The 26,104-nt window shown below is 54.5% G+C and overlaps 1 protein-coding gene across 4 annotated transcripts; it reads right to left on the bottom strand.

The window, feature by feature from the left end:
* APBB1 (amyloid beta precursor protein binding family B member 1) lies at positions 1–23,506 on the bottom strand. Of its 4 annotated transcripts, none has more exons than XM_027115538.1 (14): positions 23,313–23,506; positions 15,045–15,773; positions 9,096–9,274; positions 8,945–9,001; positions 8,776–8,861; positions 8,598–8,661; positions 8,011–8,160; positions 7,508–7,635; positions 6,992–7,106; positions 6,759–6,843; positions 6,401–6,484; positions 987–1,102; positions 667–843; positions 1–573 (listed from the first exon to the last, which is right to left on the bottom strand). In XM_027115538.1, exons 2-14 carry the CDS (start codon positions 15,757–15,759, stop codon positions 406–408), a joined length of 2,124 nt encoding a protein of 707 aa, XP_026971339.1. In that variant the 5' UTR covers positions 15,760–15,773; positions 23,313–23,506; the 3' UTR covers positions 1–405. The 4 variants fall into 4 exon arrangements, with proteins under 4 accessions (XP_026971339.1, XP_026971340.1, XP_026971337.1 ...); XM_027115539.1 differs by having other exon boundaries at positions 23,363–23,506; XM_027115536.1 differs by lacking the exon at positions 23,313–23,506 and adding an exon at positions 22,907–23,031.
* Between the last annotated feature and the right edge of the window lie 2,598 nt (positions 23,507–26,104).

The raw sequence follows: 26,104 nt of genomic DNA, 5'->3' as shown, positions 1-26,104 counted from the left end.
TCAGCAGGGCAGACTTTATTAGTGATATCAGTACAGCAGAGGTGCCCATGGAGCAAAGGGGAGGGGACCCATGCCGGGACCGGTCCCCTCCTTCTGCCCCTGCAGGACCCTGCGAAGATGGGGCCTGGCCTAGACCAGTTCCTCCCGCTCCAGTGGAAACGTGGCGGTGGAGAGCCTGGGGCTGGCCTCGCTTCTTGCTCCTCTTCTCATCCACCCAGTATTGTCACTTCCTTGCAGGATTAGATCTCCCTCCCAGCCCCTAGGCAGGGAACCCCAGCTACTGGGGAGGGGCAGCTCTGGGGGGGGAGGCCCTGAAGTCTAAGAATAACCTGTAGGGCCCCTCCCTGCCCCGTGCCCTTGAGTTCCCTGGGGCCCAATGCAAGCAGGTGGAGGGAGCAGAGGGCTTCAGGGCGTGTGCGCCCCCAGCCGTTTGGGCTTAAGGGAGCCCCACAGCGACTGAACGCCCCTGCGGACGGTCCACCCTACACGCCGCGCAACAGACTCAGCTGGGGGTGCCGGGAGGCAGGAGGTGGAGGCCTGGGAGCGGGCATCCAGACACTTCTGGTAGCGGAGCTGCAGAGAGGCGGGGGCGGGGGGGGCGGCGGTCACGCTCCAGCCTGCCCCGTGTGGGCCGGGGGCCACCGCTCCACCACCCTACCCGCTTACCATGCACGCAGCCTGCACGGCCTCTGAGAGGCTGGCAGCATTGGGCTCGCACCAGAACATGTGGCAGCAGAAGGAGGCTGGGCCGGCAGCCATGATGAATGCAAACGTGTGGACATCTCTGCCCACGGCCAGGAAGGACAGGAAGCGCACTCGGCACTCCCCCAGCACTGCCTCCGTCTGCGGGGAGGGGAGCCAGTTGGAAAGGAATAGCCCGGCCCTCTTATACTGGGTGCGTCCATCTTACTGACGGCCCTTCCCCTCATTCCCGGTCTCCCCTCCCTGGCAAGGCCCCTCCATACCTTCTCCACCCAGGTCTTTACCTGCTGGTGCAAGATGGTGAGGGTGGCAGGGGCCACGCTGACGTGACTTGGGGTCCACTGCTCACGGCTACTGGAGGACAGGACCGATTCCAGGGCTCCATTTATCACATCTACTCCTGAAAGGTAAGGATATGAACATGGCACTGCCGGAGGTGGAGAGAGGATACCCCCGCTGTACGCTAGACTTTCCAGCTCTGCCCAGTCCAGCCCAGGGCCTTTGCTCCATCCCCACTTCACTAGCCTACAGCCCCGGCTGCTGCTGTATCCCTTCCTTGGTACTCTCCTGCTTGGCTTCAGTGACTGGCACTTTTCTAGCCTCTTCCACCTTGAATCCTAAGCTTGGTTTGCTTCACTGACTCTCCTTCTCCAGCCTCCTAGGCAGACTGACCCCCCAAAGCTGTCCTCTCCATACCCTGCTCTCCACATTCAGACATTCCAGCGCTTCACACCACAATCCCTTCCAAATCAGCCCCTATAGGCCAGTCCTATCCAGTCCTCAAGACCCAACCTTCATTTTTGTTTTAAAGATTTCCATTTGAGGAATGTTTACTCTTGTGTCATACCGTGCTAAGTCATTACAGTGGACTACGTCATCTACAATCTCACAAAAGATCCCTTTATCTCCATTTTATAGATAAGGAAACTGAAGCTGATAGAAATCAGGTAATAAACCTTAGGTCACACTAAGAAATGGGGATCTGAAGGTAAGCAGTCTGATTCCAGGGCCTGGGTTCTTAACCAGGCCTTTCCCCTGCCCCTTGCCTATAGTCCTAGTTTCGGAACGAGAGTGCTGTCAAAATCTTAGTTGTGGGCTTCCCTGGTGGCGCAGTGGTTGAGAGTCCGCCTGCCGATGCAGGGGACACGGGTTCGTGCCCCGGTCCGGGAAGATCCCACATGCCGCGGAGCGGCTGGGCCCGTGAGCCATGGCCGCTGAGCCTGCGCGTCCGGAGCCTGTGCTCCGCAACGGGAGAGGCCCCAGCAGTGAGAGACCCGCGTACCGCAAAAAAAAAAAAAAAAAAAATCTTACTTGTATTCAGTAATTTCTATGACTTGCTCAAAAGCCAAGGAACGCAAGGTTCCTGGCCTTTAGATCAATCAACTTTCCCTTGTAACAATACCTCCTCTGCTTATAACTGCTGCTAAACATTTCCACCCGTGCGCCCCGCTTTTGCTTGTACTCAGCAGAGAACCAAGGCAGGAGCACACCGGCATGGTGGGGCAGGGGTTCTGTTCCCTGCACTGCTCGTGAGCTGGCTGTGGCATCTGGGTACCATCGCAGTGAAGAACTTAGGGTGAACGATGCCAACGCAAAAGCACACACCTCTGTGGTCTGCTCTTGGGCCCTCGTGCCCCTTTCAGTGCCTCTGGGCTCCCACCAGGAGCAGAACACACGGACCCTTTGAGGGCAGAAAACAGATCTTCCTCAAAAGTCCTCCCTCTTGGCCTTGCTAGCCTTACCTCTGGCTGCATCAAAGCCAAGCTCCTCTCCTAAGCATGAGGGACTCCAAAAACTGGCCTCATCCGATCTGTCAAGCTTCGTATTTTACTGCTCCGTGAGCTTCAAACGATTTATGTAGCATTATTAACATCTAATCTTGGCGAATGCCCAGCGAGGCAGATGGGGAACACAAAGTAAGAGAAGAGGATGCCCTTGAAGGACAGGCTGTAACTGAGGGAAAAGCCTCTGTCTAGAGGGCCCTTCCCCTCTTGACTGTCTGCGAAACTCCCAATTCTCACGCCTCAGAGTTCCCCCAGGGCCCACCTGGGAGGCCTTCCCTGCTGTAGGGCAGAGAGGGTGTTGCTGGGACAACTCTCACATATCTTGTAACTGCTGGGAACCCTTTCTCCACACTGGGCTGTGGCCACCTCAAGGACAGAAACCAAGTTTCATTCATGTCTGTGTCCCCAGTCCTAGCACAGGGATTATCTACTGAAGGAATTCCAGATGCTTGAGCAAGTCACCCGCGAGGCAACATGGGCAAATGCACCCAAACCGGTATAACCAAGCAACCGAGAAGCCACAGGAGGGTGACAACACAGGCAGGAGTGGGTGGGCCAGGGCAGCCTGCAGAGGGCTCAGATGTGAATGACATTGATGCCAGTCAATGGAAAAGCTCAAAGATCATGCGTGTAGACCATACATCAAACTGCTTAATAAGCAGATGGAGCTGCGGAGGTGGCACCTGGCCCCAGGATGGGGAGCAGCAGCATGCAGGCGGGGAAAGCAGTGGAACTAGGTGGCCCGGAAAAAGTCTATTTGGTAACAGCTCAGGACTGAAACCTACACCCTGACCCCAGCCCCAAGCTCCCAATCCCCCTTATATCCTTATTTTTTTGTTGTTTTTGTTTTGGTTTTTTTTTGCGGTACGCGGGCCTCTCACTGCTGTGGCCTCTCCCATTGCAGAGCACAGGCTCCGGACGCACAGGCTCAGCGGCCATGGCTCACGGGCCCAGCCGCTCCGCGGCATGTGGGATCTTCCCGGACCGGGGCACGAACCCGTGTCCCCTGCATCGGCAGGCGGACTCTCAACCACCGTGCCACCAGGGAAGCCCAATGTCCTTACTTTTTTTCCATCTCAGTTGTAGCCTTCTAACATACTATATAATTTACTTATTTTATCTATCCTGAATGGAATGGCAGCTACTTGAAGGCAGGAATCTTGGTCAGTTTTGCTCATTACCACCAAGAACCTAGAGTAGTGCCTGGCACAAATCAGGCACTCAATAGTCATTTGCTGATGAACGAATGATTAATGAGTGAATATTGCAGCTTCAGGAGGGACCAATGTTAAACTCATGGAGGTTAAAAAGGGAGCACAAATAAAGCATGAAGTGGGACTTCCCTGGTGGCACAGTGGTTGAGAATCCACCTGCCGATGCAGGGGACACAGTTCGATCCCTGGTCCGGGAAGATCCCACATGCCGCGGAGCAACTAAGCCCGTGCGCCACAACTACTGAGCCTGCGCTGTACAGCCTGCGAGCCACAACCACTGAGCCCACGCACCCCAACTACTGAAGCCCGCGTGCCTAGAGCCTGTGCTCCACAACGAAGAGGAGACCCCGCTCTCCGCAGCTAGAGAAACCCTGCGCGCAGCAACGAAGACCCAATGCAGCCAAAAATAAATTTTTAAAAATAAATAAATTTATAAAAAAAACAAAAATAAAGCATGAAGTGAGTTTAGGGACTACTGTGTGAAAGCTGTGGCTTCCGCAGAGCAGACCCACTGAGCTGACGGACGGCAGAGGGGCCGGCGAGGGCTACAGACAGTTGCTTTAACGTGGTGAGAACTTATGTGAGTGGCAGGGGGACAGGGGAGTAGGGTAGTAACTGCAAGAGGCATGAAGTTGGGGGTGAGGGAGAGGAGGAAACTAGCACAAAGGTGAAGGGCTCAGCCACACCTCCTTCCTGCTCCCCCAGCAGGACTCTCTCGCCTGCGGTGGCAGTGCCACGGAATCCAATCCACTCCTCTCTGCTAATCCAGGCCTTCCTTCAAGCCCCAGCTAAATCCCCACCCTCTCTAAGAAGGTTCCCTCACTGAATGGAAGGTGCTGGTCACTAGTCAGGATGGTTTGAGAGGAAGAGCAGAGAAATGAAGATGACCAGGGTTAGAGTCCTTGGTCTGCCATCTCCTGGGCTACGTCATCTGAGGCATTCTTTCATCTGTGTGTTTGTTTATCCATTCACCCAACACTGTCGAGTTCTTCCTAAGTGTCTTTTGACACGACACCCAAGCATTTCTTCAAGCCGTCTCTTTTTTTCCCCTCTGACCTCGCTCCTCCACTGTCCATTAAATGTGGGAGGGGCTCACCGCCAGGCTCGTTTGCCTTCTCGCAGTGGCTGCCCACTTTCTGGGCTCGATCTTCTTCACACTCGTGGCTTTGATTACCTCTCTAACCCAGTGGTGCCCACACTTGTATCTCCAGCCCAGATCCCTCCTCCGTGAATCCAGATGCCAATGTGAGTTTGCCGCTCACCTTCCTGAAGGCACATCAGACTCAGGATGCCTGAAAACTGAACTCAAATCTCCAAACCCAAACTGGCCTCTTCCAGTGCTTCCTACCTTCAGAGAATTGCACCACTATCCGGTTAGCTCCGAGAGCCAGGGGTCAGCCTTAGTGCCTCTGCCCCTCACGCCACATCCAACCAATCACCAAGGCCTCTGCTGACTTAACTGTCTAATCGTCTCTTGAATCCACACACTCCTCTTCAGCCCCAGCACAGTCCAAGATGTTCTCATTACTGGCCACAACTACTGCACGGTCCTCCTGGGTTCCCCACGTCCCCCTCCCCCTGCTGAGCAGCCTTCTCCACTGGTATAGCCAAGGTGAGCGGTACAAAACTCAAATGATTATGCCTAGTGCGCTCCAGAGAAATCCTCTTATAACTCCCTGCCGCTCTTAGGACGAAGAACAAATCACTAACGTGGCCTACAAGATCCCGCAGGGCCTGACTGCTGCCGAGATCCCAGCCGCATCTGGCGCGGCTGGCCTTCTCTCAGTGCCTTTGAAGTACCAAGGTGCCTCCCGTGATGGGTCCTCACACCGTTCACTCTGCCTGGAGTGATCCTTCCCACTTTACTCCTGTCTCCATGCCACCTGGCCACATTAGATCCTACTCATTTTTTAAATCTCAGTTCAAATGTCACTTTCTGAAGTCTTTTAGGACTCCCTAGCCTAAATGAGGCTCCTCGGTTACACAGTTTCATAGCATCTTGCTACTTTCTTTCAGCGAATGACTCAACTTGTAATTTGACATTTATTTATGTGATTATTTGATTTATTCCTCTTTTTTTTCTACTGTAATCTCCTGTAACCTCCATGAAAGCAGGGCTGTGGCCATTGTTCTCCCAGGACCTGGTACATGGTAGGCTTCATAGGTATTTGCTAAGTGAACGAACAAGTGAATAACAGGTGCCGTAAAAGCACTAGAAACATGAGTGGACCTAACAGTCTCTAGCCTCGGCTTATCTATAAGATGGGCATCATCATAATCCCAACCTCACAGGATCCTCAAGGATTAAGTGACATATAAGGGAGTACTTTACAAGCAATAAAGCACGTTGACAAATATGCTCACTGCTTCCTCTCTAGATGCTCACAGCCCATACCCAACCCAGCTCCCGGCTGCTCCAGCGTTTCCAGTCATCGAAGACCCGCCTCCCAGCCTAACCAAAGCTTTTCTGTGGGATTCAGGAGTGGGTCTCCCTATATGCCCGGTTCACTGGTTCACAGTGAGTGAAGGCAGGGTACGGAGTGCAGCTGGGACAGAAGTACAGGAGGTGGGATGCATTTTGAAGGGCAGGGAGACATCAGCATGAGGAAGGTCTGGTAGAAGGGGCACTGGGAGGCAGAGGGTGGGAGCAGAGTTTGGGGGTCAAGGAGGTGGTCCCTGCGTGAAAAGGGACACACATACCAACAGGCTTAGCAACAGGCACGTTCCCCAGGTAATAGACTTGGAACTTTTGTACCAACTCATTCTTAGGCGCTGGGAATTCCACTGTGGGGAAGAAAGGAGAGGATCAATCATAGCGGCAGACCTTGCTCACTGCCAGTCCCCACCACCAGGGTATAAGCTGGACATTCACCCGGCCAAGGCCCTACCTCCACCCCCTCCCCCTGCCTCCCTTTAACCAAAGTCCCTCCACTTATTTGACCCAAAGAATTGAGCCTCCATTTTTCTATCACTCTGTCCAGTGGCTCGTGCCTCTTCTTGGGTCACCCCACCCTTGCCCACAAAGCTGAGGCAGACCTGGCAGGGTTGTGACACTGACCTTGGAAAGGGACATCCACAAGTTTAGAGTGGTCCAGAGAGAGTCCATTTACCAAGCAGCGGGCGTTGCGCCGTTCGGCCATGATCTGCGGAAGGGGAAAGGGGGAGGGGAAGAGCAAGGGAGGGTGTGTTAGGCTTCACAGCCCTGGAGCCCCCCACCCCGCCTCAGTGACCCCACCCACATCCTTGTAGAGCAAAGGTGGCAGCTAGCCCAGGGTGCGGAGGGGGCCGTGCCTTAGAGCAGATCTCATGCAGGCTGGTGGCGATGTTCTTGGCAGGTGCCTCACAGCGAAACACGTGGCACTTGAGCATCTGGGTCAGCTTATCGCGAGCCACGTAGGCAAAGTCCCTGTTGGGGGGAGGGGCACCTCAGCGTCTCCCAGTGCCCTCCAGTGCCGAGCCTCATTCCACCCCACCCACGCCCTCCCCATCCATCGCAGCTCCTCCAGGGCTTCTGCCCTCGGGATGGGGTGCTGCGGGCGCTGCCTCCTGGCCGGAGGATAGACAGGCAAGCATGCCGAGGTCGAGGAGGACGGGCGAGCACAGCGGGCAGGAAGGGGCAGGGCAGAATAGGGGAACTTGGGTGCTTCATGGCATCTGGTCCAGGTGTGGGAAGAGGAACAGTCAAGGCAAATTAGGCATAGTACCTCTCTCTGGGTCCGGCAGCACAATAGAGGCAAAGAGCAGAGTTAGGGAGGAGGGCCCCACTCTGACTGCCCACCCCCCCAGGACCCCTGGCCCTGCTCCCACCTTCCGCTGTCCCGCCCGACGCCCCACACGCGAATGCTGACGATGGGCTGGGCGTGCAGCAGGGCCTGACTGTGCGGCTCCACCAGCTTTAGTGTCTCATCCTCCAGCTGTAGCAGCAGATCCTTTCCCTGCAGGCCCAGGAAGCGGACGCTCAGCGGTGCCCCAGCTGGGCAGGTGGCTGAGCTTTGCCACTTCCAGCTTGAGGGAGGGTGAGCCCCAGCTCGAGGGCCCTTGCTTTGGTGTCGGACCAGCCACCCTGCAGCCTCCCTCTAGTAAAGGTCCCACCTGTCACCTCTAACGAGACTCCTTTTATCATCCCCATCGCCGTTAAACAACCGTCTCCCACGGTCCCAACGTGGAGTCACACGTCCATCTCACAGGCTGTCACCTGGCGGGTGTGCACCTCCCTCCCCAGCCCTTGGGGCGGCAGCTGGGCTCTCCCAGCTCTCACAGTTCCCTTCACTTCTCCGTTGCCCGGCCACCCTGCCATCTCAGGCCCTCACCTCCCCCCAGCCCCCAGACATGGGGTCGTGCAGATTGTTTTTGTGGTAGGAGAGCTGACGGATGCAATTGTTGACTGCCACACTGCTGCGGCCAGGGGCCAGCTCCTCCTCCGTCATCTCCACCCAGCCAAGGGAGCGCACGGCGAAACACTGCCAGACACAAAACAGGGGGCGGGAGATAGAGGCTCTGAGCTAAAATCGGAAGAGCCCCCAGCCCAGGACGCAAGGAGGTTTGCTGAGACCAGAGGAGTTCCTGACTCAGAACACAGTGGGTGGGAGGGTATAAGACTAAGAGGCTCTACAAACAGGATATAGTTGCAGGAGGGGTGCTGGTCTCAGAGGAGACCCCTGCCAGTCGAGGAAGCGTCTGAGCCAAGCCTGGAACGGCCCCCTGCCAGGCCACGGGACTGGTTGAGTTAAAAACTGAAATGTCTCCCACTCAGACACAGGGGTCTCTGCTGAGACTTCAAGAGCTCAGGACCTGGCAAGCTGTACTGAGACCACAGAGGCCCGCAGAACATGACCCAAGGGGCATTCCTGTACACAGGGGGGCCCAACGTGGGAACGGGCATTGGTCTTGAACAAACCTTGATCCCTGGGTTGGCATTCCGTGGGGGCAGCTTCTCCTCCTCTTGGGGCAACGGCTCTGGGCTGGAGGCAGGTGGTAACATTTGGTACAGGCCCCCAAACGGGGAGCTGTCCCAAGGTCCCTTCCAGACAGACCTATCCCACTGTCAGCCCACTGTGTCATGCCTTCCCACTTACCTGAGGCTCTGAGCTGGGAAAGGCAACGTCCCCTCCTCAGGGTCCTTCAGTCCCAAATCCATCGGGGCCTCCTCACTGGGCTCATCCTTGGGAAGGGGAGAGAGGAATCAGGACCAAAATGATGCCCCTTCTCCAGCTCCTCCATTGTGAAGGAGGTCCCCTCACTCACCTTCCAAAATTCTCCATCCTCGAAGCCTTCTCCATGCGTGAAGCCGGTCCAGGTGAGCTAGGAGGGGTGGGAGCCAGGGGTGGGTGGCTCATCTAGCAACAGCAGCGCCACCCTCCCCCCCGGTCAAAACCATCAGGCCCGCGAGCCTCACCTGGGACTCCTCTCGGGGGCTGCTCCCCTGTGATGGGGAGGCCTGGCCCGGGGGCTCCCACTGAGTGGTCCCTGTTGGGATGTGCCAGTAGTAGGTCCCTGAGGTGTCCTGGACCCTCATCCATCCAGCTGGCAGGTCGGAATCCGTCTCGAAGGCGTTCGGGTTCCAAAAGGAATCTGCTAGGTGGGGGGTCTTGGTGAGGGTCTGCCCACCCAACCAGCAAATCATGGGTGCTATGCTCAGTCCCCTCCCAAGACCCCATGGTGGAGGAAGGGCAGGGGAAGGGCTCCAGCACAAGGTTCCTGATCCTCCTAGAGCTTGAAGTCTGGAGTCACAGCATGGGGGGCCCCCAGCGTGAGACGTGACTCAGGTCTCCTCCTGGGCTCTGCTCCTGGCTAACATGGCCAAACAGAGGGAAGGAGGGAGGCAGAGAGAAGGGAAGGAGGTTGAGTGACCCCAAATGACCTCCTGTCAGACATATCCAGATCCCAGGTGCACACACTTAGCAGCTCCTGCACACACGGGTGCACACAGACATACAACATATACAAGCCCTACCACATACCTGTGCGGCCACCACAAACCCAAGGGCGTACACACACAGGAGATACCCGCAGACAGCAGGTGTCGCATACAGGTGCATGCGCACGTGCAGGGGCACACACACACACACCAACTCCAGCCATCCACTGATGCGGCCACCATACACAGAGGAGTGCGCACACACAGCGATACAGTCCAGCCCCTGCCACATGTGTGTGCAGAGACCACACCCACAATGACCCCCAAAACATGTGTGGGTACCACACAGACACCGAATACACATTCAGACACACAACATATGTCAGCCTCTGCCACATGTGTGCAGATACCGTAGACACCCACAACCTAACCCTTGCCACACACGAGTGCAGGCGAACATTCCATGCACATGCACACACACCACGCACCTGTGACATAGCCCCTCTTCCCCCGGCAGAGCCACGCCACTCCGGCCCTGCAGCCCAGCTCAGGCCTCCACCACTTCTGTGCTCCCTGCCAGCCCCGCCCCACATCACGCCCGGGGCCCGTGCTGCCCCTCACCTGGGCTACTGTCCTGCAGGACGATGGCCAGGAAGAAGTCCTGGGAGAACATGGCGCTTGTTCCCAGCCCCTCCTGCCTCCACCCTCCCTCCTCACAGCCCCTCCAGCCCAGCCAGCTGGGCTCGCAGCCTGGTGCTGGGTTGCAGAGAAAAGCTCATCCCGCCCCCTTCTCACCAGGGCAGAGCGCCTGCCAGGCAAGATCCTCCCCCGCCTGGAGCTCACTAGGGAGGGGCCAGGACCACCAGGTAAGGGGACCCCATTGGGGTGGGGCTGTGGGGTAGGGCTCATGAGACCCCAGCCTTCCCTGCTCACATCTCTTCTTTCTAATCCTGCGTCCCCTCCCCCCAGTCCTGAATCTCCATCCCACCCCAAAGCGGTCACCTCGGTGCCACAGTCAAGCCCAGTCTTAGGGACACCAGGAGGCTCAGGCCTTCAGGAATCCCCCAGCTACCTGGGGCCCTGCAAAGCCTAGAGCTCTCAGTACAAACAGGGTGTGGCTTCAAGGCTCCCGGGGATCCCTCCCCTGCCCAGAACCTGCCCAGCAGTTCGAGCGGAGAGTGGGCTTCAGGGGCTGGGCCCCAGCAAGCTTGAGGCTGGGCTTGGGGCTTCCCAGCACCAACCCCCCTCACCTGCCAGGGCCCAGCTAGGCTGCAGCGTCTCCTCGGCAACCGCAGCACCAGGACCGGCTGGGAGCGCCCAGACTGCTGACGTGCTTCCCGTTACCAGGGAAACCAGGAATCCTGACTGGTCCAAGAGGCAGCACTGAGGGACAGGCAGTCCCCAGACCCAGGCTGCTGGGCAAACAGGCACGGAGGGCTGGGAGTGGGCGTGGTTACACCAAGGTGGCTGCAAACCTGATGTGAGAGTCATTGGGGCGAGGTGCCTCACTGCCCTCAGCTTCCAAATGAGGTGGGCCCACAGAGGAGGGGCTCTTCTTGCCCATCCAGCCTCTAGGTACCCATTACTGCCTCTTTCCCCCCCACCCTCCCCTCCCCTCAGGCCCTAGGGAATTAGAATGCCCGCTTTTCCCCAGAGACCCTCCATCGTCTTCAGGGCTCTCCCGCCAAACCTTCCAGGAACCCCACACCCAGGGCAGCCGTGCTCCGCAGAGCCACACCTTTCTTCCTGAAGGGTCACAGACCCCTTGAATCTGCGGACCAGTTCACCATCTTCTGACTGAGTCACACACACCAATCCATCTGCCATCCCTGTCAGCCTGCACCTTCCTGCTTCAAAGAGCTTCATCCTTCCGATCTGTCCTGGAGGGGCCGCTCTCCCCCCTGACCATCTGGGAGGCCCTTCTGGAGCTTGGCACGTCTCCCTCCAAGCACAGCCCCACCCCGGCCTTTGCTTCCACAAGCACGCATTTATTCAGGAATGTACACTTTCACTCCTGCACCAATTCATTCCGGCGCTCCTTCACGCACTCAGAGGTTCGTGTATCATTCATTCACCCACGCATGCCTCCCAGGCTAAGCCAGATGTAGTCATTTGCTCAGGAGTCAGGAACGCTCTCCTTCCCCCACCCCCATGCACGCCCGTAGTCCAGACTTCTAGTATCTTCTACCTGGGTCAATGCAGCAGCCTCACGAAGGGTCTCCCTCTCCCTGTTTCGTCTCCTCCAGTCTGAGCTGCATGCTACATCCCAAATGATTGTTCCAAAATGCTAACCTTCTCTCCAGTTGAATCCTCTAATTGTTTTCTCCTTGCCCTCAGGATAGAACCCCAATTCCTCTACAAGGTTTATTTGCTGTTATGAGCCCCTAATCGCCTGCCTCTCAGCCTTACCTCTGACCACCCTCCATACCTCTGGTCTCTCTCTCCCTGCCTGGGACACGCCCCTTATCCTCCCTGAGCCCAGCCTCCCTCCCCTCAATCTTGACCTGGCACCAGTCACTCCTCCTTCCAGCATCAATGTAAAGGTCGCTTCTCAAAACTGACCCACCCCCTCTCCCCGACCATGCACACAGGCAGGGTGCGTGATGTCCCTCCTGCACCTCCCCCACCCCAGGGCCCAAACAACCTGTTTACTTCTGTCTCCACCCTAGACTGTGAGTGCCATTGAGGGCAGGAACATCTGACCCCCGCAGTATGTATTCTTAGCATTTAGGACAAGGCCTAGCAATGAGTATGAACCCAACACAGTGGGTTCCCAGTATGAACCCAGCACAGGTAGGAAAGTTCATTCATTCAACATTCATCATTTGGTCATCATTCATTCATTCATATACGTATGCATGCAATCCACAACTTGGTGGAGATCCTAGGGTGGGAAGGAGAAAATAATGTTTGCTCAATTCTACCACATTCCTACAGGAGCCCAGACCTCCTCTGTGGCCTTCCTGGTCATAGCAACACAGTTACAAAAGAGGCAGTGGTGCAGCCCCTTCTGCTAGCAGCCCCTTCTCCAGCAGAGCTCGATCCTTGCCCATCCTCTCGCCACCCCAGCTCGCTTGCTGAGGTCACTGCCCACACCCAGCATACCCTTCCCAGCTCTTCAGCAGTTCTGTCCTCCCACTGCCAGAAAGCTCATAGGAGCGGCCACTACAGTGACCATTCAGGGGCCCCAGAGCAGCCAGGCTCTCCATTATTTGGCCCAGATTCACATCCCCTAAGGCAGAGGTTGCAAATAAGCAACCTGCAGTCTGATGTAAACCTCAGATAGATTTTGTTTGGCCTGCATGGTGCTTTTTTAAAAAACAGACTTGGTTGCTAACATTTAGAAATTGGGATGTTTCACATCAATATCTAGTTTTCAGTTTCCCTTGAAAAGTTACATGAACTGGCTCCATTGAGACTACATTTCCCCCCACCTAACCCTATAAAAACCAGCTGGAGTGGAGTAGTAGCTGTTCCCTGCAAAAGGGACCCAGGCGATGACCACTGACTGCCGCTAACATCCCCCTAAAGACAGGCAATCAGACTTTGTCCTTGGTAGAATTACTCAATACCGCCTGTGAAGTGTTCTTACAAAAACAAAACACAAAGAACCCCTCAAATCTGAATCTGATCAAGGCTCTAGAATTCACTGTCAATTTACAGGAAATCCAGGGAAAGAGGAACATGTTCAACACCACACAGGGAGGGTCTGCAAATCCAGACCACGGAAAGCCCAGGGCAAACAACACAGTGGCTTCAATTAAAACAACAACAACAAAACACTGAGCAAAAATAGAGAGATGGAGGAATAATGTATAGATCAAAAGAAATCTTGACGTATTGACTATCAAAAGGTCTGTTCCTGGGCTTCCCTGGTGGCGCAGTGGTTGAGAGTCCTCCTGCCGATGCAGGGGGTGCGGGTTCGTGCCCCGGTCCGGGAAGATCCCACATGCCGCGGAGCGGCTGGGCCCGTGAGCCATGGCCGCTGAGCCTGCGCATCCGGAGCCTGTGCTCCGCAACGGGAGGGGCCACAACAGTGAGGGGCCCGCATACCGCAAAAAAAAAAAAAAAAAAGGTCTGTTCCTATTTGGATATTGATGCAATGAATCAAAACTTTTTAAAGAGTGGGGAGACAACTGGGAAATGTAAACATTGACTGGATATTCGATGATATTAAGGAATTATTGCTAAATTTCCGTAGGTATGATATTGATATTGTGGATTTTTTTTCAAAAGAGTTTTATCTTTCAGAAAGGCATGAATGAGTGGGGACTTCCCTGGTGGTCCAGTGGTTAGGACTCCGAGCTTCCACTGCAGGGGGCATGGGTTCGATCCCTGGTTGGGGAACTAAGATCTCGCATGCCGCACGGTGCAGACAAAAAAAAAAGCATGAGTAAACATTTACCGACGTATTTGCTTCAAAATAACTTAGGCTGGGGCCCAGGAGTAGGTGCGGGTGTAGATGCAGCAAGGTTAGCCACGTGTTGCTAATTGTTGAAACTGGGTCATGGGTAAATCAGGCTCGTTATTCTATTATTTTTGTATATGTCTGAAAATGTCCATAGTAAGTTCTTTGAAAGGGGATGACATGCTGCCCTTGGCTCATCTGAACTGCATGCTCCCTGCAAAGGTCCCCCAGTTTGGGGTCTGGGTAAGGTGCCTGCTGCCTGGTATGGGAGGAGTCTTTCCTGACACTAACATCCAGCCCAGGCTTGCGGCTGCAGCCCATTATCTCTGCCCCTTGCTCCTCAGCTGTCTGCATCTCTATGTGACACTAGCAAATGCAGAGACTCAACTTATTTAAATGGGACACATTTAATGGTCAATCCTGGGAGTCCTAATATCTATCCCCCCCACCCCAACAAAGCATATGTTTATTCTTCCTTTGCTTCCTTTTAGTCAATATCTTATTCCTGACTAAACAGGACTCTTGCAACGTCCAGTGTGGTGCTGCACACAATACCCCACTCTTTTCCAAACAGACCTCTGTGGGGAGGAGCTGCCTCTAACTAACAGCCCGGAGTGCACCTGGGCTCATCGTGCTGTAGGCATCGGTGACAGCTAGGGCCAAGAGCTCAGGTCTGCACTTGGACTTGGTTTAGATCTCAGTTCTACTGTGATCTCAGACTGTGTGTGACCCTGGGAAAGGACTAAACCTCTCCAGGCCTCTATTTTGTCACCTGTAGTATGGGCATAAAAAAACAGGATTCCATACGACAATGCTGAGCACAGTGCCGGTACCTGTAAGTGCCTCATACACAGACCTAGGCCACCATCCACCGGGAGTGTGGGATGGATGGGTCTAGTGCTTGTTCAAGCACTCTCTGAACGTAGGGGCCATGTCCTTCAGGAAAACCTGGGCGTGGCCTGCTGAGGACTGAGGATACAGGCTCTGTGACTCACGCCCAGGCTGGCCCTCTGTATGGAGGGACCCCCCCCCCACCCTCTCGCCCTCCCACATTCCCCACAGCAAGCTCCACAAGGTACCTGTGTCCTCCGGGGAGCCATAGGAGGGGCTGCCCTGGGATAAGGTGGCCCAGCTCGAGTCCTCGTCACTGGCTGCGCTGTTCCGCATGCCAAACAGAAGGCTGGCACTCTTGCTATGCTCTCGGGGGCCATCTGCGAGGGCCTGGGGCCCGGGGGGCACCTCCGCACTCCCCAGGGGCGCCGGCAGCCCTGGGGGAGAAGACAAGTCGTCCTCGTCTTCCTCCTCGTCCTCGTCATCCTCCTCGGCCTCCCCTGCTGCCTTCTCCTCTCCCTCCTCTGGGCCCTGCTCTCGGGTGCCGATGATCAGGCCGGGTCCTCGGAGCCCTCTGTTGGCCGCATTATGGGCGGAGAGCTCCAGCTCAGAGTACAGGTGCATCAGGCCTTTGGGGCCCAAGGGCGCCATCTCGGGCTCCTGGCTGGCTTCCTCAGCCAGGGTCAAGGTCACGTTGCGATTCTGGTCACGGTGGGCTGTGGCGGCCCGCCGGAGCTGGTTCTGGCCCTCCTTTAGCCACTTGGCATTGGCGGGGCCCGGCTCGGGTCCCCCCCCCTCCCCCATGGCGCTGCGCAGGTCCTTGGGTCCCACGGCCGTGGCCTGCAGCTTGGCGTTGAGCAGCTGGTTGTGGGCAGCGTGCAGGGGCAGGGGCAGGCTCAGCGCGGGGCCTCCGTGGCTGTTGGCATTAATGGCCGACTGGCTCAGGGATGATGGAACAGACATGGCCTTGGCAGATCCTGCAGGCGGGGAGGGGAGACCACGTTGAGCCTCCAGGTCAGGACAGCAGCACCCCTGCTTCTGTCCCAGGCCTGTGCCCTGCACCTCCTCATCTCCCTGCACTCAGCAGACCAGCACACACCGCTGTGTCCGCTGAGCTATTTTCCCAGGAGAATAACTGGGCTCAACTTCTGTCCGCCATCACCACCACCACCGGCTCAAACCCCACCCCCACTGACCAGGCCCAGGCCCACAGTCCACCCCATCCCCAAATCCCCAGCGCTGAGCTTGCTGGGATAGCACAGCCAGCCCCTGCTTTGCCCTCACTCCCAACTGCAGAGACTCCACACAATGGCTCTCTGTGCGTCCCCACCCCCAGCTCATCCAACTGGGGCTTGCTGTGCCAGGGGCACAGATGGTGAGGGACTGGCTCGTGTGTTCTGGACACTGGACACTGCCTGCCCCCTTCCTCCTGCCACACCGCTATGCACAGCCCCACCACTGTGAGCTCCCCACGCTCTGTTCCTATCGTCATAAATCGCTGGGTCCAATCAGCCCCCGAGCCCACCCCATCCAAGAGACCATGAGGACAAGAGAGAATGAGCATAGACCAAGCCCTCAAGGGCAAGGTCCTAGGAAGGCAGGTCATAAAGGAAGGGCCTTCAGCTCCAACTCGTGGTTCCTTTGACCAGTTGAAGCAACATTTTGGTGACTGTTTCGATAAAGTATCTCACCTCGGGTACCAATTCCTCTGCCAGCCCCTATGATGCCCCATGCCTGGGTCACTGCAGGAGTCTTTGATCTGGACCCTCCAGCCCTTCAGGTCTTTGCCCAAATGTCACCTTTTCAGTGAGGCCTTCCCCGGATACCCTTTGTAAATCTGCAGGTCACCGTGGCCCCTCCCAGCAATCCCCAAACTCCCCCCAGCACCCAACACCATCTGACAAGCTAATTTATTATTTACTTCGTTCAATGATTGTCTGCTCATGACTCTAATTTCAGTTCCACAGTGGTGAGGATTTTGTCTTTCTTGTTTTTTTTTTTTTCAATGTAGTATGCCTAGGGCTTAGCACAGTGCTGACACAGAGCAAGAACTCAATAAATATTTGTTGAATCAGTGTAGGAATCTGCCCTCCCATCTGCCCCAGGCCCCATTTTGCATCTCCTCTGCCAGTTTCAGAAAACATACTCCGGTCGTGTTACTGTGTCTCAACCATTGCTCACGATGCCCCAACCAAACTCCACCTGCCCTTCAGGTGAGGTCTCCTGTCCCACAGTGAAAGTCCACCAGTCCTATCCCCTCGGACCCCCTCCTGCATCCTCAGAAGCGCTTCGTGGATCACCTTCTCCTCCGATCAGCCAAGCCCATCACCCTAACGACTGATCTCACCCTCAAAGCCCCATTCCACCCTCCCCATCTCCCTGACCTTCCACTGCTAGGCTTCTCTCCTTCCCTGACCCCGCTATAATGTGCTCACTCCCTGGACCCTCCCTGGCCACCCCCTCACAGTTTATTCTCCCTGACCAACCGTTATCCGACTGTGTCTCCGCCTGACCCTCTTAGACACTATCCTCCCCTCCCTGATACCCTCACTCAGAGGTCTCTTCCTACCTGACCTCCCCGCAACATGCAACTCTCCCCTACGGACCGCCTCCCAGGCACACCTTCCCCTCAGACTCCCGCTGCACAGTCCTTTCTCCTCAGTTTCTTACCTGAGCGCTCTCCACCTGCCTGTGTGCCCTGAGTTCTTTCTCTCCTTGAACCCATGGCCCCAGTGTTCTCTGTCTCCACAGCTCAGCTCTCAACCCTGAGCACTGACAGCCCGGAGGTGTTTAGGCTGCCCCGCAAGGCTCTGCCGTCTCTCGGGTGCAGTGCCGGGTCCTGGGGCAGGGGCCATAGCTCGCCTTTCCATCACTCCTAGCCCCTCAGACCCTAGTACAATGCTATGCACACATCTGTGAAATAAATGTGAGAAGGTCCCTGTCCACATGTCTGCTTCACGTGTAACCACCTGCTGGTCTGCTCGGTATGGCTCCACCTCGGCAATGAGAAAGCTCGTGGCCACCAGCATAAATGAGAAAGACAGACGGCCCTGTCTCTGCCCAGAACCACAGTAATCTTCCAGAAATGGAAACCAGATTGTGTCACTCTCCAGCTCAAAAAGTCAGATGGCTCAGGACTGCCTTTAGGATAATGTCTGTACTCGTTAGCAGATCACCAAGAGCCTCCTTGAGCCAATGCCTATGACCTCTCGGGCCTCCTCCCCGTCCTGCCTCCTTCCCACCTTACACTCCAGCCACAGGAAGTATGGTGGATTCTAGAACACGTCACACTCACATGGCCCTGGCTCTTTGTTTACACTGATCCCTCGGCTTGGAATCCCGTCTCCCCTTGTGAGGACCTCTGCTTATGTTTCACTACTTGGCTCAGCGGTCAAAGCTCCTAAGCAGTAAGTCTTTTCTGTTCAGTCCCCTATCCCCATCCTCACGTGCCCATTCCCTCCCTGGCTCACCATACCCAGTACTGCATTCTGTCCGAACATCTGAGACCCTGTCTCATTCAACTTCGCACCCCATTAGCAAAGAGAGTGTGCTGTGCGTCTGCACAGAGTGGGCCCCTGGTCAGGATGGAGGGGTGAGAGGAACAGGAACTAGGAAGCTCAGAACTAATTGGGGATAGACACTGAGACAGGCTTGTGTGGCCTCATGGGCTGGGGATGGGAGTGTCAGGGAGGGTGCTGGAGAATGATGAAGGGTCCCTGAGCAGGAAGTAGGATGGGGTCCTGGACAGGTGAGGCCTGAGATCTAGGAAAAAAGGGAGGGAGGGAGCTAGCTTAAGCCGATACCCTAGCTCAAAGGCTGTTCCTTTGAGTGGCATCTCCAGGAGTTTCAGGAGATGGAAGGCCCCATGACTCTGCCACACTCAGAGCATCACAGGGGTACCAGGCCCTTCTCTGAAGCAGCAGTGTACGGAGCCAGGTTTCTCAGTGTTCAGGCCAGGACCAACCTCCTTAGCATCTGGAAGTGTGGTCGGGGAAGGGCACGTGCCCCGTGAGGCTGGGACAGTGAAGAACCAGGGTGACTGCAGGGCAGGCCCACCCATCTGGTCATGGGGGCAGAAAGCACTGGGGGAGGGAAGGGGGAAGTTCTGCTGTGTGAAGAGTGCTAAAGCCTGAGCGCCTAGCCCAAAGCAGTGCGGTCTCCTTCACCTCACTCTTTAAGGTCAAAGGATGACCAGTTGCCCAATACCTTCAAGAAGGGGCACAACCTAGCCTCTCCCCTCTCACTGGTGCTACCCATACCTGGAGCCTCTCAAAGGATGGAAAGAGACAAATGAATTCTGGCTCAAGGCAGGCAGCTGGGCGGAGCCCTCAGGGGAGGAGCTAAAAGAGTGGCCACTAAGCCTGAAGGGGCTGATAGGAGACCACACTGGTAGACAGGCGAGGCCTGCTCAAGGTCAATGGTCTTCTAACCTGACCACGTACTATATGCCAGGCACTGTGCTGGGCATGGGGGGAGAGTGATGAATAATAAAGAAATGACTGTTCCCCGAAGGAGCTCACAGTCTAGCAGGGAAACAGTCACTGAACACCTCGTTACAATGCAGTGTAATGGCAGTACCTGGCACTCGAAGCACTCCCTATTTGTTGAATAAGTGATTGACTATTTTGATGGGGAAAGAACAGGGCACTATAGGAGCCCGAGGCTTACTTTGACAGAGACATTGGCAAAGACCTGCCTGAGACAAGAACACGACTCTCCTTGGACCACCCCCTTCACCATCCCTCCCTCTCAGAGGATGACCCCCAACGCACTCCCAGTTCACGGAGGAAATGGCAGCTATCAGCCAGAGAACATCCTCCAACCTACAAACTTAGCACCTATCCTTTTATCTCCTTTTTCCTAAAACCAGTTGCTTCACCTGTCACTTAAATCCCTCCTTTCATGCCTTTCCAGGAATTGTATGCCACTGTTAATCCATGTTTTTCTTCTACCTAATCAACCACTCCTCAGCGGGATCCACCATCTCCCGACTTAAACACAGAGTGTTTCTTGACCTGACATTCTTCCAGCGCCACTTGCTACTCTCTTTTCTCCCCCACATCCGCAAACTTCTTGAAAGAGCTGTCTTCACTCATGGCTGCCGTGTCCTCACCTGGGTCTCACTCTTCAACTATTCCCAGTCCTGCTTCCACTCTCAACACGCTTCAGTAACAGCTCCTACCAAGGTCAACATGACCCCTGTGTCATTTAATCCAACAGACCCTTGGAGTCCTCACCCTGGTTGTACTCTCAGCAGCATCTGACACCATGGGCCTCTCATCCAGCTTTCATCCATGGCTTCCACACACTACATCTCCTGGTTTTCTTCCTACACTCTAGTTACTGCCTGGTGGTTTCTTACACTCCTTTGCTGGCTCTTCATCCTCCGCCAGCCGTTACACGCTGGAGTTTCTCACAGCTTGTTCTTATGCCCTTTTCTCTTTCTCACCCGATATTCGACACAGGTATTCATTCATGCCCGTAGCTTCAGATGCCCCCTACAAATTGATGCTTTCCAAAAGTACACCTTCATTTCAGACCTCTCATCTGAGCTCTAGACACACACATTCAACTTTCTACTCAACATCTCCACTCGGATGTCTCAAAGGCCTCTCAAACCAGCATATCCACTCATGTTTCTTTCTCCCACACCTTAACTGGTCCTTTCAGGATCCTGGCTCATGGAATGACATGACCACCAGTTCTGTTCTATAAACCAGAAGTAGCAATACCATTCTTTTTTTTTTTTTTTTTTTGTGGTACATGGGCCTCTTACTGCTGTGGCCTCTCCTATTGCGGAGCACAGGCTCCGGACACGCAGGCCCAGCGGCCATGGTTCACGGGCCCAGCCGCTCCGCGGCACATGGGATCTTCCCGGACCAGGGCACGAACCTGTGTCCCCTGCATCGGCAGGCGGACTCTCCACCACTGCGCCACCAGGGAAGCCCAGCAATACCATTCTTGACACCACCTTCTCCCTCACTCCCCACATTCAATCCCCCAGGTACTGACGATTTTCTATCCAAGAAAAATTTTTGGACTTGATCGACTCTCTGCATCCACTACCGTCAAGAGTCCACACCGAGGACAAAGACTTTAAGATCAAAATTCTTAACATGCCCTCGATTGTCCGGCTCAGCCTTCCTCTCCAGCTTTGGCACTCTGCTGTCCAGCATCACTGGCCTGCTTTTGATTCCTCGAAGACATCATGCTCTCTCTTTCCATCAGGTGTCTGCACATGATTCCCTTCTGCCTGGACCCTCTTTCCCCTACCCTCTCAGTCTAATTCCTTTGCCTCTTAGGTCAAATGTCATGTTCTCAGAGACGCCTTCCTTGACCCTCTCTCCCTACCTCCTAGTCCAGTTTAGGTGGTGCTCTTGTGTGTTCTCAAGGCACCATTCACCTTTCCCTTCATGGTATTTATTACATTCGTAATTTTATTCTTATCTGATTTTCCCCTTAGACTGTCAGCTCCATGGGGACAAGGACACAGCCTATTTTGCTCGTAATTATATATTCAGTGCCTGACAGTACCTGGTATATATTAGGCGCTCAAAGCATACTTGTTGAATGAATAAATGATCAGATAGTTTTGGTTTTTTTTTAAGGAAAACACTACGTTAGAGTATTAAGAGGAGGTAGGCAAGACGGTATGTTATCAGCAATCAAGGGAAAAAGGGGGTGTGTGGCCTAGATTAAGTTTGGCAGCAGTGGGTAAGATGCAGTGAAATGAATGGATTTGTAAAATACTTAGGTAGTGGATGTAACAGAACTTGGTGACATAAGATGTACAGAGAGAGAGAGAGAGAGACATTAATCTAGAATGTTGCCTAGGATTCCAGCTTGGGTAGCTGATTGGAAAGTATCCATTTCTGAGAGCTGAAGGAGGAACAGATTTGAAAGAAGGGGTAGAGAGGGAACATAGGAAAGATAATACAGCTTGGGATCAGTAAGTCTGGAAACTCCTGTTGGATTTCCAAGGGGATGTCATGAGGCCAGTTGGATATTGCGTCTGGAGTTCAGGAAAGAGATCTGGGCAAGATGTATAAATCCGAGAATCATATATGTGTGTGTGTGTGTGTGTGTGTGTGTGTGCATATATATATGTGTGTGTATATATATGAAATTTGAAGCTTTGAGAGTGAATAAAGGACCCGAGGAGAAAGTGCAGAATGAGCGAAGATGGCCCAGGAAAGAACCAAAAGCCTCACCAGCATCTAAAGAGAGGGGAAGAAGGTAGCAAATGAGATTGAGGAGCAGACAATGCTGCAGGACAGAAACCAGGAAAACGTTTCAAGGAGAGCTGACACACACCACTAATACTAGAAAATGGAAGGCGGATAATAGGAAAGTGTCCATTGGAGTTGGCCACATGGACATCTCCAGTGACCTTGGCTTGAGCAGTTTCCGTGGGTGCCAGAGACAGAAGACCGAGTGAAGTGAATTAATGGGACGTGAGGAAATAAAGACATCAAGTGTAGACGAGGTTCTGGCTTTAAGGAGTGGAGAGAGCTGGGCCTCTGAGGTACTGGGAAAGCAAGAAACGCACAGGCAGATTCAATAGGTTCGAAATATCCTCTGAATTGGCAGCGGGAAAACTGCTCCTAATGGGTGCTCCTGCCAGTGCTAGGCCTCCTGGCCGAGGGGGGGCCACAGCGGCCCCAGGGCACACCCCTCGGTCGCCGAGGGCAACAGAATGCGGCTTGACAGATGCCAGGCCTGGGACCCTGCAGGAATCCGTGCAGCCTCTGAGCTTACCTCACCACACGTCCTCTTCCCAGTCCTTGACCTCCCCTCCCCCATCCCCTAGTCCCCATCCCCCATCCCCCCACCGCCCCTCGCTTCCCTTCCCCTGTTCTCGCTCCCTATTCATCCCGGAGAGGCAGGAGGTAAAGGTCGGGGAGGGACGGTGTGAGGACCGAAGTAGAGTCCGACCTTGTAAGGGGGAGAACAGGAGGATAGTCGGAATACGCGGTGGGAGGGCCGCGCGCGGGGATGGGGCCTGGCGGGGGGACGCGGGCCGCCGCGGAGCTCGGGCTGCGGGGTCCGCCGGCCACTGGAGGCCGGGATCCGACCGCCCGGGCTGGGTCCCGGCAGGGGCAGCTCCTACCTGCGCGGGGAGGCCCCAGGCCCAGGTGGCGGAGGTGGCTCAGGCTGCAGGGCTCGGGCTCCGCGGCGGCTTCTCCATCACAACATCCCCCGCCCAGGAGCGCGCGGGCCGCGGGGCCGCGCCCGGAGCAGCGGAGGCGCGCGCGGGGCAGCGGGTGGGGGAGGGGCGCCATCTTGGGCCGGACGCGGGCCGGGGAGCTGGAGCCCCTCGGCGGCGTCACTGGTGGCAGCCGAGCGGAGGGCCCCCCCCCTGCGGGACCCTCGGGCCTCGATGAGTCCAGCGGCCCAAAGCCCCTCGCCGGCCGCCATCCCTGCGCCCGGGTCCCACGGTTCCAGAGCGCTGCCCCAGCCTCCGCCGACCCCCGCCCAGCCCGGCACCGCCCTCCACCACGAGGCCTTGGACTCATCCTGTGCGGCCCACAGGGCCCCGGCCCCGCACCCCGGCGGGGCGACTCACCGAGGGGTTGGAGCGGGAGCGGCTGTGGCAGTGCCAGGGCCGCGGCCGCGCGGGGAGGGGCTCCGAGGAGGCAGCCTGCTCTGCTCTTGCGGCAACACTCCGTGACGTCCTGGTGGAGAAGCGATGAGGGCACAGCGTTGGTGATAATAATAGCTCTTATTTAGTGGCCGCTTACACGGTGCCAGGCTCTGTGTTAAACCCGTTATATGCATTCGTCCTCACATCAGCCCTGTGAAGTCGCCACTATGATCATCTTCAGTTTTCAGAGGCAGATGCTGAGGTTCAGAAAGGTAAAACGACTTGCCTGCAGTCACAGGTAAGTGGGGGAGACAACCTGGAACCCAGATGTTTCTTAACACCCTGCCACTGCTGCTGAACATGAAACTGTGACACCAAGGCCTTGCAGGTGTGAAGAATGAATCGCTCCCCGGTGGAAATTCACAGGAGGGAAGGAAGAAGGGGGAATGTGGATGAAAAGTGTGAAGGAAGGAATGATGGGGCCCAATATTGCACAGACTCCCTGGATAGTGAGATAGTTCCCAGTGGTCAGGTCAGCGGCACAGAGGCTTTCAAAGATAGTGAGGGGGAATATTACCATCCAGAAGCCCTCTCCTGGCTCATTCCTCTAAAGCAGACGATTTAATTTATTGTAACTACTAAGTACTGAGCAACTGACTCAAGATGCCCTCAAGGTACCTAAAACTAAAAATGTCCAAATCTGAATTCATTGTCTCATCCCCTTTATTGGCCTTCTAAGAAGTTTCACTGGGGTGAAAAAAACCCTCCCCAGTGCATGTGTGCACGAACACGAACACACACACACTCATACACAAACACACTCACACACACACACAAATACACATACACACGACTGGATGCAGCTCCACTTTATCCATCCCAGTGAGTGGCACCACCATCTACTGCTTGCCTAAGCCAGGAGCCTCAAGGTCATCTTTGACTACACTTTCACTTGATTTGAGGTGAATATAAGTGTTTTAACTTTTTGTTATGGAAAATTTCAAATATATGTAACATAAAGAGACAGAACAGTATAATGAACCCTCATATACCCATCATTCAGCTTCAAACATTATCAACTCCTGGACAAGAATTTATTATGAATTGACAAACTTCTATGATATATGAATCATGTACCAAGTCCCAAGCTAAGTCCTAGGGACCCAAAGATGAATCAGATTTGACTGTCACCCAACCGGGAGGGTATAACATGTGACCTTTGTCCTTGAAAGGTGAGTAAGAGTTACCCAGAAGAAGAAAGGTGTCCTCATTCATTTGATCATTCTCTCTCAACAAATCATCATCATGTGGGAGGCACTGTCCTTGGTGCTAGGAACTTGTAAAGAAACAATATTGAGTCCTTGCCCTCAGGGAGCTTGAATAACAAGGGAAAGAGATATTAAACATATTAGAAATGTGATGAGTATTTTGAAGATGTACATGATGCTATGTGAATGGACTAAATTTGGTCTGGGGAGGTTTGGGAAGGCTTTCATATGGAAGGGCACTTATGTGAAGGGAAGGGGTGAAGGAGATAGAGGTTATCCAAAAGAAGAGAAAATGATTCCAAGTCAAAGGGGAAGTCCAATAATGGGTGGCCGGTATGGGTGTGGAGAAGAATGGCATAAGGTGAGGTGGAAAGGTGGACAGGTACCAAATCAAGGAGGGCCTTGTATGTTAGGCTTAGGGTTTTGGATTTTATTTTAAGGGCAATGGAAAATCAACATAGAGTTTGAGGCAGGGGAGGGGCATGTTCACCCTTGCATTTTAGATCACTTCTGGCTGCTAAGTGGAGGATAGATAGGAGGAGAGCAAAACTGGCAGGGTGGAGACCAGTTAGAAAGCAATTGATATAGTCTAGGTAGGAGATGACTATAGTGGTGGGAGTAGGGATGGAAAAAATTGCATAGGTTTAATAAATGTTCAGGAGGTGGAATTCACAAAAACTGGTGATCAGTTGATTGATCGGCTATGGTAGTATAAAGGGAAGGATGACTTCCGGATTTCTGCTTGAGCAAATGAAAAGAATCCAGAAATATCGCTCATTTACAAGCAGCCCATCAGAATACTTGTCTTGCCAGTCCCATTGAACAGAATGGCTTCAGTATCCAGGGAAGTCTCTTCAGGTAATCAGAGGTTCGCAGATAGGATGGTCAGGATGGGGAGAGGAGTCTATTTAGCTAAGATGAAAAAAGTAAAGTGTGCCGTTCACACACAGTGCAGTGTGACCCACACACCATCTTCCTGAATCCCTGATCTCCTAGGTCTGCAAAGCCTCCTGATCAGTGGGGAGTCAACCTGTGCCCTTCATCCATCCCTTCTCTATTGTATCACATCCCCCTTCTGATGCTTTCTAGAGCAACCAATAGCCTATGAGCCACCTCGGATGCTATGTGTGGTTTTGACCAATGTGGGTCCCTCTGAGGCAGCAAACTTTTAAAATGATTACCTTGGACCTATCAGGAAAAACTTGAATTAGAAGCAAATCCATCCAGAGTCATTAACCAAGAGTACTGGCTTTATGCTATTTGGTTTGCTAGATCAGCCTGGTGGACAACTGCATTACCAGGCAGTTGGCACCCAAATCACCTGTAGGGAAGAATAGAGCTTACAACTCAATTAGTGGCAAAGACACTTTTGGAGCAAAGGCAGCCTTTTCTACCACTACATGTAAATATTGCTTTGATATTGTAATTTTTCTTGTAGTTGATCCAATAAACCCTC

This window comes from Aethalodelphis obliquidens, unplaced genomic scaffold, assembly GCF_003676395.1.
Source record: "Aethalodelphis obliquidens isolate GAN/ISIS:26980383/991018 unplaced genomic scaffold, ASM367639v1 scaffold14, whole genome shotgun sequence".
Classification (NCBI taxonomy): domain Eukaryota; kingdom Metazoa; phylum Chordata; class Mammalia; order Artiodactyla; family Delphinidae; genus Aethalodelphis; species Aethalodelphis obliquidens.
The sequence above is the reverse complement of the archived record's forward strand: the minus strand, read 5'-3'. Positions and strand labels throughout refer to the sequence as shown.